Source organism: Sinohyriopsis cumingii, chromosome 12, assembly GCF_028554795.1.
Source record: "Sinohyriopsis cumingii isolate HCF-2022 chromosome 12, ASM2855479v2, whole genome shotgun sequence".
NCBI classification, from domain to species: Eukaryota; Metazoa; Mollusca; class Bivalvia; order Unionida; family Unionidae; genus Sinohyriopsis; species Sinohyriopsis cumingii.
Window position 1 is genome coordinate 97,000,584 of NC_142972.1, and position 22,733 is coordinate 97,023,316.

The window sequence follows — 22,733 nt, forward strand, 5'->3', positions numbered from 1 at the left end:
TACATTTAGTGGGTACTTTCACTGTTTTGAGGGAGTTAAAGGGACTCTAACCATTGATTGCTCCATGTTTCCAAATGTCGTGTGTGTGTGATTTAGGTTTTTAATGTAGCTTTAACAGATTTGGTCAGATCACTTCAACGCCTGTATTGTGGTAGTTTATAGTGATGTCTAATACTGGGGCATCAAGCTACAGACTCATAGCATTATGTTTCACCCAGTCAAATGATCCTGATAGGGGTTGTCCATAAAGATGGGGAGGTTTTTTTTTGTTCAAATGCGGACAAGGGGGAATGGGTAAAGGACCTTGCGGACGTCTGCAAGCTAGTATTTTTTGTTATGATATTCTGTGTTGAACAGCTGCTTTAGGCCTATTGCGTGTATTTCGGTGTGTTTTGCAGACGTCCTTAATGGGTGATCACTAAGTATAAAGTATTTGTTAATTTCAATTTGTATGATTTGTGCCATGCAGTACAATGCTGTCTGGGATTTCTGTGCCCTTAAGGTTTCTGTCTCCAATATTGAAGCAAATTGCAAACCGAATTCAACTGATTGATGAAAATAAAATATTGCAATGCTTACCATTTGAAAAGCGGCAATTGTCACCAGAATATTCTATTCATACTAATATTAATTTTGGACACACCAGATACCACCCCAGTGTTTTCATAACTCACGAAAGGTCTGCCTATTCTACGCACAGCTTTGAAAAGATGCAATGTTTATCAATCTGGCTATAGAAATGAAATATATTACTTTGGACTGTTTCTTTCAGCACTTCAGTCGAGTAATTAGGTCAGGTTTATAGCTAGTTTTGCAAAATTCAATGTAATAAATGCCAATAAATGGCAAGAGCTAGTAAGCAAACTAAGCTGATCATGTAAAGAAATTAGTAAAGTTAAACATTTTTTAAACGAAATAAATGATGATGAGAAACAAGAATGAAAAGGATGTAATGTGTTTACAACATCTTGTTTATGGGTGAAAATTACTAAAGAATTTAGAAACAGTCTATACTCCCAGGAATTTCATTCTAGCGGCAAATTGATACATTTGGTAGCAGACAATTTTGTACATGTAAGACAACTTCTTGCAAAATGGGAAACTTGGATTCAGGTGCAGAATATTTTAAGGTTTACATTTCCATCTTTTAAATAAAATTTTATTTGTATGATTCTAATAGATGCATAGTAAATCAGATTTTCTGGGTTACAGGTTCAAGGTCATGGATTGGGTCTACATGTTGACTTTTAGAAATCACATTTTCATGTGCATTTCGAGTCGGAATGTGGGATATTTTTGTACACTTTATGAATATCACTGTACTTGATTAAAGTACAATCGTTCTTTCTTGATACAAAATGGATTTTTGAACCAGAATAACACGCGCAGAATTGGCTGACATGGTGTTTATATATGAATGGGTTGGCCTTGAAGCAGGCGGCTGGCTGCAGTAGCCACCACTACTGCTGCTATGCACAGTACATCTGAAAGCATAGACTCCAGCTGCCTTCCACACATGTGTTAATCAATGACATAGGCAACATACTGTTTAATAGTTTTTAATATCAATATTTTTCCAGCTAATACTACACATTATTTAAGAATACTGTTACGTATGTCTGATTTAATTCATAATTATTTTAATTTAATTGTTTGTCAGTTTTTTATTTTTTATTCTTTTATATGCAAATGTAATGTCAATAATTTCACTGGAGATAATATTTTTTTCCAGAAAATCAGTTGGCTTTGATCATTCTTTCATAAACACCAGGTGTTGACCTGGATCCTGACCGTGATTCAGCATTTGTAGCAGCCACCTGAATAAGTTGTTTTTAGTTTAGAATGATTGGTTTTTGTCAAGATCATGACGGGACTACGTGGTTTAAGAAGTAAACGATTTTTTAAAAATTGTATTCTGCGAGTAAAATCATTGCTCTAATCAAAGCCATATTCTGTGTACATGATTTTTTTTTAACATGTAAACACAATCACGTGACCCCCACCCCCCTTTTGATTTCGCAGTTTGGACAGTTTCGAAACTGAGTCTTAGAATATGAGACAACCTTTGTTTTACAGAGAGAGAGATCTCAGTTTAGGGGCTTTTACACTTGGTATCAAGTTTTGTTCTTTTGTTGTAGGACACCGGAGTATCATTATTTGTATTTCTAGAAGGAACTGTACATTAAAAAAGCAGTACAGACTACAACATATGTCATTGTCATTCATATTGGATTCTGTATTGGGTTTGAACTTGAAATTATTTGAACATTTTATTACTAGGACTTTTGCATTTTAATTTGTGGATTATTCTTGAATTAGTTTTGGAACTGATTTCAGAAACCGTAAGTTCTTATGTTTTTCATTTTTACAGAATTTTTCCAGGGAAATAAATTTTTTGTTAAATTTTACAAAGTTTGTTGTTTTCACTCTTTCTGTGTTCCTGTTTATTAGAGCCTAAACACGTAACATAAGAATATTTTGTATACTACCGATGCTAATAATGGATGCACCTTATAAACTGTACAGCGGCTTTAACGAGGCTTTCATTGCTGCACACCCGGATCTGAAGGCAGATCTGGCACATAAACATGGACAGGAGCAGTGTAACAACTGTAAACAAAATGAAGAAAATGTCAACATCTTGATTCGAGTTTGGAATGCAAAAGCAGCAGAAAGAAAAAGTCGTCTGATGAGCATATAGGCATGTGCTGCCATGCCTAAGGCAAGTTTAAGCCAATCATCTGATTCAACTACTGCGATGCTAACCACATCATCTCAGGAGCTTCCATCAACTCTGGTGATCATACATTGTGACATTCAGTCAGAAGTGGAAGAGGCATCTTCTGCTGACGTAACAGCAAGAGAGACAGATGCCGAGATGCAAACGACAGCAGTAGCATGTATAGTGAAAAAAAAAAACAAACGCTCTACACCAGCACAAGGTGCAGCAAGCAGTGAGTTAGATTATGTCAATGCAGGTAAAAAAAGACTGGACTGTGGACAGCTGATATGAAGTCTGATGAGCTCAGCAGCAAAAAGGTGCAGCTGGAGAAAAAGTAAAAACGTCTGGCAGCTGAACTAGCACACAAACAGAACTCCTGGATTGACTTCAAGAGAAAGCTGACTGAAGTTAATGAAAAACATCCAGTCATTGGCCAGTGGCTCAAAAAGTTGTGACTGCGGAAAGTAGCAAGGCATGTTGACAAGATGACAACCACAGTTGCTAAGACATTCATGTATCATGTGGAGCAGCTGCTGATCCGTGGCGATGATCTGAGAAGCTTAGTAGCTGCAAAACATTTGGTGACTGGCATGAAGTCCTCGTCCAATATGGTTTCACCATCAGTCAGGCAGGAACATATCTACGTCTACTTCCACATAATTCACTGACGACTGAATGTAAGCGTCACATGACCACAGTGCCTGTCAAACTGCTTAAGGCAGCAAACAGTGAAAGGCGCAATCACGTGGATGCTCCTTTTGCAGCAGCTACAATCTGCTACTTGAAAGATCTGGCTGTCGCTATGGGAGAATTCTGTGTTATTTTCTTGAGCCAAGACGGCAAGACACGTGTCACACGAGGATTACTGGCAGCAAATAAGCAGGCGTCCATTCTGATGCACATGGAGTATCCTGTTGAGCTTCCAGATCACGAATGAGTTATTGCTGAATGCCACAAACTGATCCCATCCGTCTATGTTGCATGTGTTATAAACCAGGGGCTGTATCGTATTCAGGGCCAACTGCCATCATCTTCATTTGCAGTGGGAAGCATGACAGTAGCACAGCAACAATACGTGCTGCTGATTTTGAAGAACTCAAACAAGTTCCTGCTTTTCAGCCTGTTATGTGTATTAATGGATCAGTAAAACCGATATGGAGCTCATCGGTTATTGATGGATTTGATGTGGTAGTATCTTTTGTATCATGTGATGCAGGAAAACTGGACATTAATCCACCATCAGATGAGTAGTGAAATCGGCACATTCAGCAGTCGCAGTATTGCTTTCAGATTGTGAAGTGCAACAGTGAATCGTGCTAACTAAAATGATATATTTTCTGTATGATTTTTACCTCCACATGTTCTACACTACAGCACAGATAAAGGGATTACCTATGCACCAGTTGGCAGCAACAGTGGAACGTTTGGATCGCTTTGTCAACAACTGGCTCTTTTACATCTGCAGCCTTCACACGACTTCCTCAGGATGGCATTTAATTGCTACTGTTTTTCGGTGACAGCTGATCTTGAGAAGCGCATTTGTAATAAGTGTGGTCCTGTACTTTCCATCTCAGGCTGCGAAGCGCAATCATGCCTGTATTCACAGGCATGCAGCAGTGAGCACACAAGCTGAAGTGGCAGACGTAGGTGCACTGGAGCCTGCATTTGTTAGTGCTATTCTGTCAACTGCATCATCAGCTTCTGCAACTGAAATTAGTGATGATGGTCTGCCAGTTCGCAACTTAGTTGACTGGCTATAGTCTGCGTCTGTTGAAGTGGAGTAAGACATTGACAGTCTATTTGAAATTAGGTTTTTGTGAGAAGAAAATTTTAGTTGTATGTTCCAAAAAAAGACTTTCTAAAGAAAGAACTTTCTGTTTAAGTTTTTCTTTGTTTTGAGCTACATGTTGTGATGAGATCAGTGAGCATTGCATTTTGAGAGCACCAGCTATTACACTGCCAGACCATAGAGCAGTGTATAATGCTTGATGCAGACGTCTGCAGCCGGGGGAAGGGGGTAAAGCCACATGCGGACAAGGTGGAGGGGGAGGAAAACAGGTAGTATCTGAGGACGTCCTTTATGGACAACCCCATACATGGTTGACCAGACCTAAAACTAACTTCTTAATGCTGAGTGCCAAGCAAGGCAGTTGCCAATACCATTTTTATAAGTATTTGGCATGACTCGGCCAGGGTTCAAACCCGTGACCTCATACATCCAAGGCAGATTATCTAACCACTTAGGCCACCAGAGCAGTCTCCAGATGATATAGTTAAATATATGGTTAAATTGATGTGTGACATAAACTTCCTATGCAGATGTCATGATAATGTTCAGTGTCAGGATTATTTTGGTGTTAGTGAACTTCTGCAGAAATTATTTAGGTTTTGATTGATAATGTTTCAGGTGACAATGTTTTCACAATATTAGTGATTAATGAAAAATGTTCTTTATTGTCTGTAAAGGATAAATGTTTAGATCATGCTGATCCAAAAATCAAAATGCAAACTGGTTATTTTGTTTCTGATCTTTGTATACTCCTCTTCAAAACATCCATTCTTTTAGCTGCGTATGTAACTTACACGTTAGTTGCCATAAAGGAAGGCACTGAGGCCACTTATGGAGTCAGTACAGTGATTGATTGTTTTTTTTTTGTTGTGCATGATTCTAAAAATTTTTTAGAATCTTGTATGTAGTTCAGCTCTTTATGGAGCCTTTTTTATTTTGTATAGTATTTACTTCATTATTTGTATTTTGTACAGTATGTAATTCCATTATTTGTGAAGAAGTTAAAGGGATACTTTCACAACCATGTTACCAAGAAAGGATACTGATATGTTTCAGTTATAGTCATGCTGACAATAATGTTCAGATTAAGATGCATATACTTGTCACAGGGTCGATTACATTTGCTTGATTACAATGACAATTTTAGGTTGTTTGGTACTGATGATCACAATTGCACTTTATTTGGAAACCATGATTACAGTTACGAATACAGGGGTATGTCCACCTAAAATTACCCATTTCTTATCGTAATAGTCAACATTTATGATCTTTTGTGTATGGAAACTTTTCAATATTCTTACAATTATTACCAATATAATTCTTGATTTTCGGTTGTAATCAGTTTTAATCATTATTAGACGATGCATTTACACTGCCAAATGAATGATGATTAGGATTATAAACCTTCTGAAATCAATGATTATGATTATGCTTACAGCTCACACTCTAAATGATTTAAATATATTATGTATATTTAATTTAATTTACATTTGATTTAATTTAATTGTTTGTTTGCTAATTTAAAATAGCCTGTCTTTTCTATGTTGGTGATGTCAATGACTGCATGCACTAAATATTAAAATATCAATGACACTGTTAGCATGCTTCTACATTCAGCTAAGTTTGATTATAGATGTAGTGCATCTACACTAAAGTTTGGTAAGTTTTGATTTGGTGCTCAACACACTATAATCCTTTGTATGTTTCATGCATATTTTCAGATCTCATCTCAGAAGAAAAATTCTAGAAAAAATGATCCCAGATGGTATGAGCATTACTTTGATTTGTAAATGATACATAGCTTGAAACTTTCAGTCCTGAAAGGAATGTGAAATATTTGAAATGTTGGTGCTTAGATATGTGGCACAAGGGATACAAACTTTTGAGTCAGATCAAATGTACCCACTTTGCATTCTCTCTACAAATTTGTCAATTTTTCCAGGGGACATATATTACTGTAAACCTTAAAATATATACTACACTATAATAGAGTTACATGAATTTCAGCCTTGACTGCATGTCACATGAAAATTACTTTTTAATAAATTTAAAGTTTAGCATGTAATTCTCACAATTGAGATTGGATAACAACAGCCAAAGTCTTGCATTGGAATTGTTCTGTGCATTTCATGCATAGAAATAAATTTATATGTAAAGTAAAACCTTAAATGTTGTGTTACATCAGTACCTGCCATCTATCTTTGCTACCCATGACTTGTTTGACACTTGATCAATTCTAAATCAACCTTACAAAATAAATGTAAATTCTTATGTTTATGTGTGCGTTGGAAGACTATGAGCACAAATTGTTCGGCCATAGTCATAAGACTGTTAGAAAAATGTATTAGATCTAACCACTTCTTGTGATTTGCTCACAGTGTATGGGTATGTAAGAAAATACCCTGTTTTGAACAGTTTTGGCAAGAGATATTTGCTGGCATGGCTTCTTTTGTCTTGTGTCTTTGAACAGGGGTTTAAACTATAATCATATTGATATAAATGAATAATATCTTACTGTGGCAACCATTACATTGATTCATAATTGTTAGAATACATTAGATATACTGAGATAACCATGTTGTTTCACTATGTTTGCACCTGATCTTTAAAAAAACGTTATGTATTTATGAACCTCTTGTCCTAATGTGACTTGAAAGGTTAATATTGTTGCACATAATATCTTTCCAAAAAGTACAAACTTTTATTGTACCCTGCAAGCTTATGGAGTATATTTCAATGTATAATATGTAGCTATTGAAGAACATTTAAAAGTTTAATCACAAGCATGCCTTGACTGGAAATGAAAATCACGTCAGCATATAAAATTTGTATATTCCTGTACAGCACTTAGTTCTTTGTATTAGGTTGCCCTTTTATACTCAGTAATTGTATATCGTAGTATCTATGCTTATATAGTGTTTTTTCTCACCTTTCTATTTTTGCATAAAACAGTTTTACTCAAAATGTGAATAAAGAAAAAAATATGGGCTGTAAATGTGTTGCACTTTTCTTTATTCACTTTAATTTTGAACAGTAGTTTTAGAATAATTCATTAAGGAAAATGGCAGACAAAGTTTAATTAAACTGTATTATTTAGTTGAGTAAACTTAGTCATATATCTTGATGAGTCCCAAAGATAATGGAAAGTACCAAACTGAATCTGTATTGTCTGTATCAGTATAACAGGTACATTTAGAAGTAAATGGCAGGTCATATCACATGTATATAACCAGTCAATAAGGCAAAAAATATGTTTCCTATTGCACTCGTTTTAAATTTAGGGTAAGCAGGTAGTTTTATATATATATATATATATATATATATATATATATATATATATATATATATATATATATATATATATATATATATCAGTTCCAACAGTTATTTGTTTTACCATGGGGGTGGTTTACTAGTGTAGGCAAAATTCACATGCTTTGTTGAATTTACCTTCTGGTGCATGTAAAAATCGTGATCCACAGAAAGTGTCATTTGTGTGAACAAATAGCACAGACTGTTATATTGACCAAACTACATTATGTATTTTGTTCCATGTGGCAGAAAACATGAGTTTAAAATGCAAAATAAATATACTGAGGCCATCAGGCTAAATCCTATGTATCAACTCCTTATCAAATGAGATTTTTCTCCCAAATCTGAACAAAGCAGAAAATTAAAATCCATTAACTTTTTATTGCTATATTTTCATTTGTTAAAAAATTGAGCTCTTCTTTTCTCTAGCTTAAAGTGTACCTTTTCCATTCCAATCTAAATAAATTCTTAAATTTGTATGCTAACAATGTTTCAATGTGGTCTTCATTGTTTTCCTTCAAATAAATATATTTTTTTTCAGATGTAAAAGAAGCAATATCCAATTACTTTTACAAGGACTTCAGTTATCGTTTGATACGCTATTTGCTGGAGAAAAACCATGATTTCATAATCAGGTAACATTTCTGATGCTGTTTGTTTCCTCTTTGTTTCTGGTTCATTATTATTTAGCTTGTGGTTTCTGGCAAACTTCTGCAGACCTACCAACTCTTACAAGTTTGCCCTAAGTCTTATCAATATGACCCATTAAATTTCAGACTTATGGAATAAAAGGAAAAACTACGAAAAAGTCATTCTTGCCGAATAATCCAGATAATTGGTTCATCCTTGTTGTATTTGGATCTGTGTTTCTTATTAGAATTAGTGGAATTAGTCAGAGAATCAGACTAACTTTTCTGGAGTATGTCAGACGCGTTAGACTGCACTTTTTTCATACAAAGCATCTGCATGATCAGAATGTTGATTATTGAATTCTTTTAAAAATGGCATGCAGATAGAGATGCGTGTTGAGGAGGAAACAAAAAATAAGCCTCTTATAAAGTGTTAATCGGCACAGAAGAATGAAAAGGAATACTCACATTTTTGTGATTAAAAGCAGGAAAAAGAACATAGTTAGATTTATTGGAAATCGCATGTCAATTTGAGAATGACTGATGGCAGGAGATATGTTGGCATCGTCATGTGAAATGGAAAAATATTACTAGAATTACTTCAAGTTGAGAGATAGCAACAAGTCATTGAACTGCATAGGGTTTTGAAAAGAAGTCTGCAACTGCCCTAGTGGTAAATAAGTTCTATGTTCTTTATGAACGTTTCATTTGAACATAATGTTCACTGTCGCTGCATATTTTGAATATAGTCGTACGACGTAAGACATATCACGTTATTTATGTTATAGTGCTATATCTTACTACCCAAATAATGGCCTTGTATAGCGTGTTCTGATGTCTGTTGACATCAGAATGACTTGTCACAGTTTCAGGAATATCTCACACACTTGGTAGCCCACTTGGACACTCTTCCACGTATTGATATGTAATTAGTATACTTACTGTGCTGTTTTTATCCTAGTGGAATCAAAATCGGACAGTAGCAAATGGATGCATTTTCATGTTCCATTGATATACATTTGAATTTGTTGAAATGAGATGGTAGTCGATGTATGTTCAAATAGGTTTGAGTGGGGGATGTGTTTCTTGAACGAGACAAGATATTGCTTACAGTTCCAATTGGCATAATATATATTTATTCATTTAATTAAAGAATATTTAAACTTAACCTGATTTTAGCATTCCTGGCATTCATTGCTTTCCAGGCAACTGAAATGTAGGCCAACAAAACTTTAAAACAGGTCCATTTCTTTTGTGAGAATTTGAATTTATTAGAGAAAAGATATCTGAGTATGTAAAGTTTGACTAAAACATTATGACTTTACTTTGTGGAAAAGTGTCGCTATTGGTTGCTATTTGTGATATTTTTCTGAAAATTTGAATTTTGATATTATGTTAGGCAGCATCAAAACATGCTAGCCCCGTTAGTTAGGCAATAAGACCCCGATGCCCAAAACATAAATATCAGCATCGAGTCTTACATGTAGGACTAGTTTTTAATATTGAACTTTTACATGTTTTCCGGCACTACAATAGCAGTTTATGATATTTTATTACACCTTACTGAAAGCTGGCCAAACTTAAGGGAAAGAAAATCAACAGCCTTACTGGTATGGTCTTGTCAGGGTTGGCAGGTCTGCTACTGTATTTTTTTTCCTTATGAAGATAATGTAATGAAAAACATTTTCACCCAATTCCTGGTGAATTTTCTTTTGAATCTTTGTTTTCATTGTGTTTGTTATTCACTGAATTACATTTTGTTTTAAACATTTGCTGTTTTCTCCAGCTTTCAGCAGCTTAAAAAAAATATAATACCCAGCATGGGGTTGTTCAGAAGAAGTGCATTAAATTATGATGTGGATGACATCCTTCAAAAAGCAAAGGTATTTATAATAATGGGCAATTATTCTTTAGTTAATTCTGGTACATCTTAATTTTTGTCAAGCCAACATTAATAGGAAGCTACAAATTATATTGATGCATTCTCCTTAAACCTGGTATGCGCCAATTAATTCTCAGATTTGATCACTAAACTTTAGTTTGGCATTTTATTCTCATTAGAATACAGTATGTTAAGTTCTGTACGATTTTGGTTATGTCATCAAAGCAGTCATTACTCTTTTTAGAAATGAAATATCTTAAGTGATCACCATTTTGAATCATTGTCATCTCATTTCTCTATGCCTGGGTTTGAGTTTTGGACTTGGCCAATGTGGGTACATGAGAAAGCTTGCCAGTATTCGATCAGTAGATCTTCGCCGGGTTTTCCTGGGTTCTTTTTCCACTAGTTATACTGGCTGCCATGTATATCCTATCTTGTGCTCAAAAATGGCAATAAACCAGACAAGAATAACAAAAGTGAAATATTGATTAGTTATTGTTTTGTTTGATTCAACTTTTTATGTGTTCAGTTTTATGCAAAGTGCTAAACTTAATTAATTTCAATTGAAAACCGGTTAATTGAGTTTCTGATTGATATAATTTTTGTTCATATTCTATTTTCAGAAAGAAATAGAAAATGGGTGCAATGGGTGTGAAAACTTGAGAAGAACTTTGAAAATTAAATACTGTATAAAAATAACAAGGTAACTGTGTCCTTTCATTCACAATTATTTCCAAAATTTATTGTTTTGAGTATGGGGAACATCAGCCAGTTACTTCCCCCGATATTCAAGGTAGCACTTGCAAATCTACTTAACTTTGTGTATGTTGAACCACTACTGATGAATTTCTGAAAAGTGCTTGTTGTGCCTCAATGAAGAAACGAGTTACATTTATTAAAGACATTTCCTTTAACAAAAATGGTCAGATTGATCAGTCACAGTGTGAATGTGGTGTGTAAATTTGTTTTAATGACTGTATTTATTGTCTAATATAATAACTTGCCTGGATTTAGTGCTTTATGTTGTGTTGACTATGATCAGTAAATAAACTTTCTTATATTGTGTATATCTTATCTTGGAATTTCAATGGTCTTCTCTGTGCAAAGGGTTGTAAACAACAGAATTATTGATATATCTTCCTGTCTGCAGTATTTCTTATGTATGCATGCAGAAATCGCATTAAAACTATAGATATTGACATGGGTGAATTGTAATTGCATTGATATTGAAATTTACACCAAGTACTCATTGTTATTTTTAATACTGTTAGTATTATTGTTTGTGTTGTTTTGTGCATCAATAATCTTTTCATTAGTGATAATATTATTATTATTATTATCATAATCACACATGTTAATGTTTGTTTCTGCTATTGTTATTCTTCTTATTATTATTATTTATGGTCACTGCTTCATGCTCATGATAAAAACTGTTGTTAGAATGCAAATACCATGATAACAAATTATCATTAAAAAATAAATAAACATACCATGTTAGGTTACAGTTTCATCTTTGGTAAAATGTTGCTTGCAAATGTAGCTAAATTTGTTTGGTGACCACTTTATATATGATGCTCTGCCATACCTTATGTCATATATACCATCATTCTTTATTTTTTAGGAAAGGTATGTCCACCCTTCTGTGTAGTTTTGCAGAACACGTTTTGTTTCAGGAATGAATTAATACTTTTTGTTGTTAAAGTCTAAAATGTTTACTGCACAACAATAGACCTGGAATATGAGATCAGATCAAAAGTGTTCCAGATGATGGACATACTTGCCTGCAGTGCTATGTAAAAATATTCTTTGGGAAGACAACTGGCCGATATGTCCCTCATTACATTTCCTTTGATATGTTTATGGGGAAAGATGGGAGATAATAACAATATCAGTCAGTAAAAGTCATTCAGATTTATCAGGTTGGAGTTTTTTTATGACTTGATTGCAGAAATAATAAACATTTTTGTAAAGTATTGTTATGGTGTTTTTTTTTATAATGTAATGTTTATTTTACTGTTCTGAAATAGGCCTGTATGTAGGGATTTAGCCAGGATACTTAAAGATATAATTTTCATTTTTAGGAAGGAATTATTTCATGACAAAATAAAATATGTACATTCATTGCAGAATGACAAATATTTGGATATAGTTTTCATTCAATTTTTTATTATTATTGTCTCTAGGAAATACGGTGAGTGTATATTGTACAAGGTGCTGCAATTCTTTGGGGGTGGGGGTTGATTATGGGCCCAGATACAGCCAGAATTGCGGTATAAATACTTTATACTATAAGTTTCCAATGTTTTTTTTAACAAAAATCAAAATTCCCAATTTTAATAGAATTCATTATGGTTTTATTCCCAACTGATATAATTTAATTTTCACCAAAATCGAAGGGATCTATAACCCTAGAAAAAGCTTTTGTTTGTGTAGTCTTAAAAGAAGTTGGCAGCATCTTCGTTGGTGACCGAACCGAGTTGCTGTACATAATTTCAGGACAATTATTAACACTTAACAATTGATGCTGGCTGTAGCAGTTATTCATACTGAATGATTGCACTATATGAGGCATTCTATATTTTGTTTGTTGTTTTCCATTGTTATTAAAATGATTATATTTTTGTTGCCTTCTTTTTTTACACTTTATTTTACCACTGGATTAAAACCACATTGATAATATAAATTGCACATCACCATTTGATTTTGCAGAGTATTTGCCAGAGACATTGTTAGAGAACTGGATAAGAATGGTGTAGAAAGGAGAAAGAGACGAAGGCTGAGTCGAAGACAATATATCACTAAAAGTGAGTTACAGTGGACAGTAATGCAAATCTTTTCATCCAGTATTCACATAAGTTGACCCCATGAAAACATGAAATATTGGAATAAATTATTTCTTAAAAATGGAATCTCTTCATTTGAATCACTTGCATACAAAGTATATCAGATTATTGTCAATGTTTGATTACATGTTCAAAAGTCCTCCAATTACATCAGTTTGGTTGGGAAAACTATCCATAATATATGTCAATACAAGTTTATTCATCATAATAAAGCATGATGATTGTCGATTATTTGTTCTTAATAAAAATAATAATTTTCATGTATGGATTGCATTAGTCTTATTTAGCATTTGTCCCTTTATGTGACACAAATATAATTTAAACATTCAGGGCAGTGAGTTACATTCGAGAAATATCGGAGATGAATATTTGGTATTTTTCATCAGAATGCTATTTATGTAGCTTGTTTAAATTATGGAATTCCTTCTCAGTACACATCCAAGCCAATGTATAGGTAATTAATCAAAAAATGTGATGTTAGCATAAACTTTTAATATTGTTCAGTCTTATTCAGTTCTTTCCACTTTTAAAGCATGGTTTAAAATGTTTTTTTTTTTCAAGGACTGTATTTTGTATGCGCGTGGTACATTTTAATCTTGCAAAATTTAATTTTTATAGTCAGTGTAATGATCTCTTTCAGGGTCCAAATTATGTATGGCATATTGGTAAGTACTATATTGTTATTACAAGCTTTCTGTGAGAGATGGCTTGCAACTGAATGGCACAGCATGATGTGATATGATATGTGAAATGGTCATTTTTTCAGATTGCATAGAATTAGCATCATCGACTTTAAGGTGCGTTAAAGACGTAGTTTTGTTACAGTTAATGTGGCATTTGGACAGTTCTATAGCAACATTATTTGTAAAAATATTCACTTATATAAAAGGTTCCCACCATGCCATGTGACATGTCATCTGTTATATGTACAGCAAGAAAAATTAGGATTTTGTGAAATATAGAAATAAATTGAAACTGTGCAACCTTTCAGGCATGGAAATTATCTTTTGCTGAATATGTCTGACTTATCACTTTTTGCTACTGTACATGGTTATGTCCCTGTAGTACACCTTGTAAACAGTAACCCAAGTGTGCTGCTTTGCTCAGTTGGACATGATCTGTGGCTAGATAGGTTCAGATAGATAACAAAATTTAAACAAACATAATTTCTTGGCATTTTCATATCACATCAATAATCCCATGAATGTTTCTGTTTTGCATTATTCAGCAACAAACATTCTCAGAAGATACGAGGCTTTAGAAACAAAAACGCAATATACAAAGGTGCTACATAATTCACAGGATGCCATTGTTGTTGTAATTTCATAATTTTAACCATCTTTTAAACAGTTGGCAATGACACAGTGAGTAGAAATAATTTTGCCTATTATATATTGAATTTCCAGAGTTATATACTGCCATACGTACATAATAAATAATGTTGAAAATAGAATATATATACCTTTTGGATATGACTGGATTTAGTCTGTAGATGTGTACATAATATTAGAATGTTATTTTTTTTCTCACTGTCTTTGTGAGCCTAGTCTAGTGTTGTGTGCATGAATATATCATGGTGTTTGACAAAGGTGAGAAAAATATAGCGATAATATGGCTATACATCACACTTTGCAGTCTTAAAATATATATGTTTCTGTATTTCAATATTTGGCTAATATGATGTCATATATAATTTTCTTTAGATGGGTATGATAAATTAATACTATATGGTATTGGCATACATGGATGTATTGATGGGTATGTATATTCAGAATTTCTCTTATAATATTGAAAAATTAAATTAAAGCACGAGAATCTAATTCTATATAAGACTTAACACCACTGAAAAGATAGTAGATGAATTTTTTGGCATATTTCCCTTATAAGTATTTTTGTTTCATAAAAAGATCAGTCTAATCTTAAATATTAAAATATCTTATTGTACACTTGTACATATAATGGCAGTATTGTTTCATTACACTATGCAAACTTACAGAGGCAGCAATTAACTGACCACCAGTACCCATTATATGGACAGCTGTAAAAACTTGAATCAGGCTGGCTGATTTTGACCAGATTGTTTGTAAAATATAGTGTTTCCCACATTTGTCCAGCCCGTAGGGCTAAATCTTGGTTAATGGTGTGGTGTTGAATACATCCATGGGCAAATTCATGTGAAGTCTTCTTTATAAACTGAGTATTCTTAAAGTGAAACTCTTTGCTTTTACAATTGTATAACTGTTCATTTGGTACCTTGTAGCCATTATTGTGCTTAGCTGCTGTTAAAAAAATCCATACATATATACATACACACACACACACATAACATAATCTTAAGCCAGAAGCATTCAGTGGTTAGTGTGCTAGAGTCAGGGCCACAAGATTGTAGGTTTCTGATCTTACTATATGACCAGTCTGGGTCAGCTACCTGCTGTGTCCTTGTGCAGGACACTTGACTCCATTTGCCACAGCACTAAATGACTGTCTTTTGTTGCTGTTATATACAGCACCAAAACAAAATTAGCAGAAAAAATACATATGTGGTTATGAGAGCGTGATGTCAAGCTTCTAAAATTGGGACCCAGGTAACCCAATGGTCATATAAACAAATTAGCAAATATTTAAAACAAATCTTAAAAAGTATTTTCCATTCTAGGTAGAACCATTAAGACTTTCTACAGTGGTTTAAGATTTTAAAACCAAAGGTAAATCTGTAGCCCACAGTCGTTTCACAAAGTTAGTATATTGAACTTTGCTTTTATCTTGAACTGTTTAGGAGTTGCAGGACACATTGAACACACATACACACAATACACATACACAAGGACTGCCACAATGACCTAAAATCTTTGTTTTCTATATAAGGCATGTAGACGGTAATTTTCTTCATGCTCATAAATGCTTTTCCACCACCATCATCATCATACACGTTTTGACTTTCATGTAATGGAGTAAAGTTTTCATTCACTATTTAGAAATACATGCCAAAATGTAGAAGAGTAGAAGCTTGCGCTGGATTTTGTTGACACTTTTAATAATCCTTTTTTTTCGTTGATTATTGATGCAACTAATCTAATAGAAACTTTCATGTTTGATTGAACTTTTTTTAATTAAATTTTATTTTCATTTGGACTGTAACATTTAAAAATCATTATTTTATTAGATGTTTCCTATTATGATTTAAAGTGTTACAATAATGTGAAAAACACATATAAGAATTTGCTGCAATTTTTGTTTATTCATTCTTCAATTTCTTATTATGTTTCATTTCTGTTATGTACATACAGTTCATCTTGACAGTTGGAAACAGACATCTTCCAATGATAAAAATATAAAAAAAAACACTTTGTGTGATACAATACACTTTTAAACAATCATATTTTTAGTTTTTCTAGGAAGATATTATGGCTGCATGCTGGAATCACCAACAGACGACCAGAGGTTGTTGCCTCCTACTTTGATGATACAGTTGAGAAATTCCATGGTAAATAAAGTCAGCATACACTCACATAATGCAGATTATAAAATAATTTCATGTTCAGCTATATTTTTGCAGTTGCAGTTTAAATTTTGAATAGTTGTCATTTCAGTATTGTTTCGTTTTTGAAAATGACATGCTTGACAGCTGTGTGTTTGTCTTGGGATTGTAAAATGAGTAAATGTATTGCATTGCTTATTATGTCTTCCTGTTCACACTCAAGATTTTAAGGGTGGGTACTCTTTTCTAACAATATATTTTTATACAAACTTAATTTTTTTATACTGATAAGGTAATTAAAATTAAATGCCAAAACAAAGTGTTGCGGTAACCATTGTATTAAATGAAGAAAAGAAATGAGATATTTGGATGCAGGATTTACTGAGCTATAACATTTCTTATTGGACTATGGATGTGAGCAGTGCTAGATATAATTGGCTGACTAGTCAGCCATAAATGATACATCTGTTTGTTTGCAGGCCTGTTGTCACATATATAAAACGTACTATTTTGTACAAAACTTGCATTGTCTCCAGTACAATATTTGCTCAGAGGGGCAGGTTTAGACAGTTTCTGCTCCATATCAAATGAATGTTTTGCTCATAAATTTTAATTATTATTTCTTAATTGCCCTTTAAGCATATCCTGGATTAGCATTTGCTTATGGTATTATGTCGAAAAAAAGTAGGATAGTTATGGTGAGCTTAACAGACCATTTCTGTTGTGCACTATACAGTTGGTGCAATTGACACTAATCTCACGAGTTTACATGACCAATTTACATGGTAAGTTGAATTCCTAAAACTTTGTAAACGTTCAGTAAAATAAGTTATTTTATATTTCTTGTACAGTAGTAAAATACAGAATTTAAAGGCAAATGAGAACTTTGACCACCATCACAAAAGCCAATATAAATTATAAAACATTTAATATATGATGCTTTAATAATGTTATACTAACCTATTTTCCAGGGTGTCCAGTAAAAGTGAGAGGCGACCCAGGCACAGAAAATGGCATGGTTGCTGCAATGCAGATGGCTCTTCATAACAAAGAAAATGCATTTATATATGATACATCGCATGCAAACCAGGTATGTTTTTAATTGAAAGAAGGGTAATACAGGTCAGTTAGCAACCATTGGAAGTGCCCATTGTATATCTATATATTGTTTAACTGTTGCCCATGATAGTATGTGTCATTGGTAAGCAAGATACTGCATAGCTAATTGTTTTCCATGATTGTAGATTATGAAATTTGTAAACATGTCTATATGGATCTTAATTCAGAACTTTGTTTTTTCCCCTGAGAAAATGTTTTAATTTGCCGGGTAGTTTGCTAAAAGTAAAAATAAAAAGTTGTTTTTGTTTTCGGGTTTAACGCCATTTTTCAGCACAAGATGGGCTATACATGGCGGCCAGTATAACTGGTGGAGGAAGAACCCTGGAAAACCCAGGGAAGAACCACCGACCCATGAGAAGCTACTGGCAGGCTTTCCCACGTGCCCACGCTAGCTGGGCCTTGGACTCGAACCCACGCAGACAGAGGTGAGATGGCAGTGATCAAGAATGATTAGTACTTTAGACTACTCGGCCATTCGTGGCCCCAAAAATAAAATGTAAACAGACCTTGTTTTTAAATATGATGAGAAAAGGAACCACATCATCATCTTCTTGTTGTCTTAGGTTTATATATAAAGGTTGTGATCAACATAGTTAACAACATATTCCTATTGAAACATCTGTCTAGTGGAATATGTGATTATGTATTCAGTTATATGTAACAGGATTATACATTTCAACTATTCATTGGAATTGCAAAGTGCTTATTGATAAGTTTGGACTTGATTGCTATTTTGGGATTATTGTGAATTATTTCAGGGACATTTTAGACTATATCATTGTGATAAATCAACGCTGTTAGCACATCGGTAGAGATAAGACTATTGGTACATCAGCACATTAAATATTGCATTCCAGTCGGAACACCACTGTAATTCATTTGGAACACTTTATGTTTGGACCACAGGGGACTGTTTGGGATTTATTTAATAATAATGTAAGCTTCTTTTAAATTTTCACATTTTCTGGGAAAATAAAGTATTTGTTGAATTTTACTTTTTGGTTTCGCTTTCTTATGTTTAAGATCTTAGAGTCGTAACGCTTTTAAGTTCATATAAGCATCCTCATCTAAGGGGAAACAAAAAACACTGCTGTGAAAGTGTTCTACATGTTTGATGTTGTGAATGCAAATACAATTAGTGTGAATCATTACTTTACTACTTTGTATGAGTTTAAAACATGGAAAGATTGCAAAAATGGAGCAAGTACGATAGCAATGTTTTCCCATTCCATTTTTGTCTGGTCATAATGATATCTCTTTAGACACCAATGTAAAACAAGTTGGTTATGCAGCCTTGTTCATGACATTGGCGCAGAGTTTCATGTTCAGCATTCTGCATCACAATTTAATTGTTGGCCAAACCCACCTTTTTAACACCATAATTCCATAATAAAAGAACAAATCTATCTGTACACATTGTAAGCATATCCATACTCTGCTGATGAAATTACAGATGAGATAGCCAGGCCACATCACTTAGATGTCAGATGAGTGACTAACAAAGAAAATCTTATGGTAAAGGAGGGGTGAGGTCTGTAAATGAACTAGCTCATGCCTTTGTGTTGTTTTTCAGCGAATTGAACGATGGTGGGGAATACTACGACAATGCAAGGCTGACTTCTGGATTGATCATTTCAAGGTAAACAGGTTACATAGGATAAAAGACTGCAAACAATGGCTTTTGGTATGAAATGAAGCAACTAGAGTCAGTTCTGAGGCAATCGTTACTCTTATTTGTAATTTTGAAGCTGTTCATTGTTTTCTGATGAACATATTTGCAGCAAACATAACACCTCAACAAGGAGTATATTTCATGTCAAATCTGTTAAGGAAACACAATGTGCTGCAAGTGATCCAGATGTATGAAAGTCATTTATATCAGTAAAATATCTTGTGTAGCAGTTCTGCAGATTAAACCATGGGGATTAGATCTTGCATACAGTCCACTTCCTCCAATGTGACATACATGACCTGCATTAAGAAAAGCAAGATGAATTTGAAACAAATGCTATAATGATTTAAAAATCTAATCATGTCATCTGCAAATGTATGGAATATATATGCCAACATATGACCCAATATTTGATCATGACCTTTGTTAGTCTCCTAATATTGAGAAAAGTTTTATCCATAAGACTTTAAATTTTCTATCAGAAATGAAAGATTTATGAATTTAAAAACTGTAAAAGCTTTTATTTGATGTTGACATTGTTAATCAGAACCCAATTGTATTATGCAATACATCTTTTGAAAGGTACACAATATAAACAAACACTTTATAGATTAAAAAGGCAAAGAGAAGCTTAACATTGAACTGCAATAAAAAGCAAACTTATATTATTTTACTTTTTCATTTACAGACATTAGAGAGTGATGGTCATCTTGTCAAAGGAAATAGAACCCACCTGTAAGTTTCTGGTGTTTACTTTGATCACAAATTATATATAGTAACAATGGTGCATTTTTCGTCTACTATGGTTCTGACTAGGCACATGAATAAGCACAAACTGCATATTTGGGCTGATTACTGGAACTTAGCCTAAATATTACTCTGTTTCAAGCATCACATATGGGTCATTTTATATACATTTGGGTCATTATCATACACATTTTTGACATCATACCCTATTTGGGTAATCATCACATGTACACTTGGATCGTTGTCACACCATATTTGGATCATCATCACTAAAGATGCCAACAGGTACCCGGATACTAGGATACCTGCATGTTGATAATAACCAGGGTAATACAAATGATCAACAGGGTACCCGTTAAAAAAAGTATTCCAAGTTCAGATAGACATGCAGAATAACGAACATTGATCAAGGCTTGTGTCATGTGCGCATTTATTCATCATCACAGGGGCTCTTATAGTTGCTTACAATTTATTTGTTATACATGTACCATATAATAATAAAAAGGAGGACATTTATCTCCTTTCTCATGCAACCTATTTAAGAATCAATGTTGTTATTTACAGCTGGACTGATTACTTTATGCTTGTCCATGGTTTGTGTGCCATTTTTCTCACAACCTGAACATGCGTGTTATGGGATTTTGATGACATTAACTAGGTCAATACCTATTTTCAACAGCAGCAGTAAGTACCGAGGAAAAAATATTCCATAAAATACAATTTAAATACATACTACAATTCAAAACAAAAATCACAATATAAATGTCCAGTTTAGCTAATGCCATTTTTGCCTCAAGTATGTGGCCCTGGAGCAAGTATTAGCTGTTCAAGTCAGGGATGCTGTTCATATGTTCATTTACTTGACCTTTTTTATTAGCTTGAAAGACAAGACATACATTTTTGTCACAGCAAAGGCAACACAAAAACTAGGTTACTGTAACATGCACTTCTTATACCGGTGGCCGAGTGGTGTAAAGTGCTTTCCGTTACAGATCACTGCCATCTCACCTCTGTCAGCTTGGATTCGAGTCTAGGATTCGGCCAATGTGGGTACGTGAGAAAGCTTGCCAGTAGCTTCACGTAGGTCAGTGGTTCTTTCCGGGATTTTTCCGGGTTCTTCCTCCACCATTAATACTGGTCGCCACATATAGCCTATCGTGTGCTGCAAAATGGCATTACACCCCACAGCAACAACAACTTCTTATACCATGTTACTAAAATATGAACGAAACAGACAAATATACAGAATGAAACTTTTCACTTAAATATTTAAATATATGGGAAATCTTTGTTAATTAATAACACTGAAAAAATCTACTAAAAATTGACCATGCTTATAAATAGGTTAATTTGTGCATTAATTTTATATGAAACAGTTCCAATAAAACATTCTTGAATTTGAAACCACTTGTCATAGATTCATTTTATTTTGATAGTACATACCTGGCGGACCAGTCTAAATTGAAAATAAATACTGCCAGATATCATTAAAAAAATGGCTTGTATTGACGTGACTGTTGGATGTTATCTGGCTGAAAAATGTCATCAGAGAGGGCTTTTGTTAAACTTAACAACATTTTGCACTGGACCGTAGTTAAGGGACAAACCATGGCAGGCTGAAGATACTACAAGTCGTCATTTTGTGTGTATGCTGTTTTATTAACTACTAATGCACTAGAATTTAGCTGATTTGTGACAAAAAATTGAACTGCAGATCCAATTAAGTAGCAAAAAATAATGTACATTAAATAATAAATATGCATGTTTTTCATATGGTTTTATGTAATTATGAACATGTAATATATAGATTGCTCTTTGTATGCTCAGATTTCTCTTTTTGCCACTTATATTAATAATAATTATGCTTACACCTCTCTTGGGGGTTGGCTTGTGTGAACCTAGGACAAACATTTTGACATCTCTAATCATCACATATACATTTAGGTCAGTATTATTTCAGAGCTGATTAATTGAAAGCTATATATCTAATGCCTTATGGGCTCTATCAAGTGTAACATGTAATTAAATAATACACACTGGAATGCTTAAAAATTAAAATGTCATCAATATTTTGCAAGAGAAATGTTGCATATTCTATACATCTATGTTGTTTTTCCATTGAACAGGATGATAAAAGTTGCTAAACTTAATTTGGCAAATATCTTAAAATTGCGAGATTAAAACACCAGCATTGTTTAGTTACATTTATGCACACGTGAACCAAATGAAAACATGCCAACCCACATACACACAAAAATATAGATGCCTTTGTATATGTTTCTTTCTGTAAAAGATTTTGCTCGCAAAATTTAAAATGTCTAAAAAAAAATTAACTTTTCTTCTGTGATCACGTTGATTAGGTTCACATAAGCCATCAACTGATTATAGACCTCAAAATACATGTACTCTGTATCATTATTCCATGCTGTGTCTGCAGTTTGTATATATACCACTCATTGAGAACCATCTAGGAGAAGTGGTAGAAATGTGGAACAGCCATAATATACGTCGACAGAAAATGGGGGATGTATTTAATGGCA

The 22,733-nt window shown here is 33.6% G+C and overlaps 1 protein-coding gene across 1 annotated transcript; it reads left to right on the forward strand.

Annotated features, from left to right (window-relative positions):
* Positions 1–4,703: 4,703 nt before the first annotated feature.
* On the forward strand, positions 4,704–20,215 carry LOC149787045 (uncharacterized). The gene is made up of 10 exons (XM_089976026.1): positions 4,704–4,780; positions 10,239–10,335; positions 10,958–11,037; positions 13,044–13,155; positions 13,818–13,842; positions 14,881–14,935; positions 16,564–16,661; positions 17,627–17,745; positions 19,348–19,413; positions 20,135–20,215. Exons 1-10 carry the CDS (start codon positions 4,704–4,706, stop codon positions 20,183–20,185), a joined length of 780 nt encoding a protein of 259 aa, XP_089832152.1. The 3' UTR covers positions 20,186–20,215.
* The last annotated feature ends 2,518 nt before the right edge of the window (positions 20,216–22,733 follow it).

What these genes read in the sequence shown, in the direction of transcription:
- LOC149787045 (XM_089976026.1), top strand. Translation starts at nt 4,704, where the DNA reads ATGCTTGATGCAGACGTCTGCAGCCGGGGGAAGGGGGTAAAGCCACAT. An exon ending in AAAGTGAGTTACAGTGGACA is followed by an intron (nt 13,156 to 13,817) that starts GTAATGCAAATC and finishes GATCTCTTTCAG; the next exon opens with GGTCCAAATTATGTATGGCA. An exon ending in ATACATGGATGTATTGATGG is followed by an intron (nt 14,936 to 16,563) that starts GTATGTATATTC and finishes TCATATTTTTAG; the next exon opens with TTTTTCTAGGAAGATATTAT.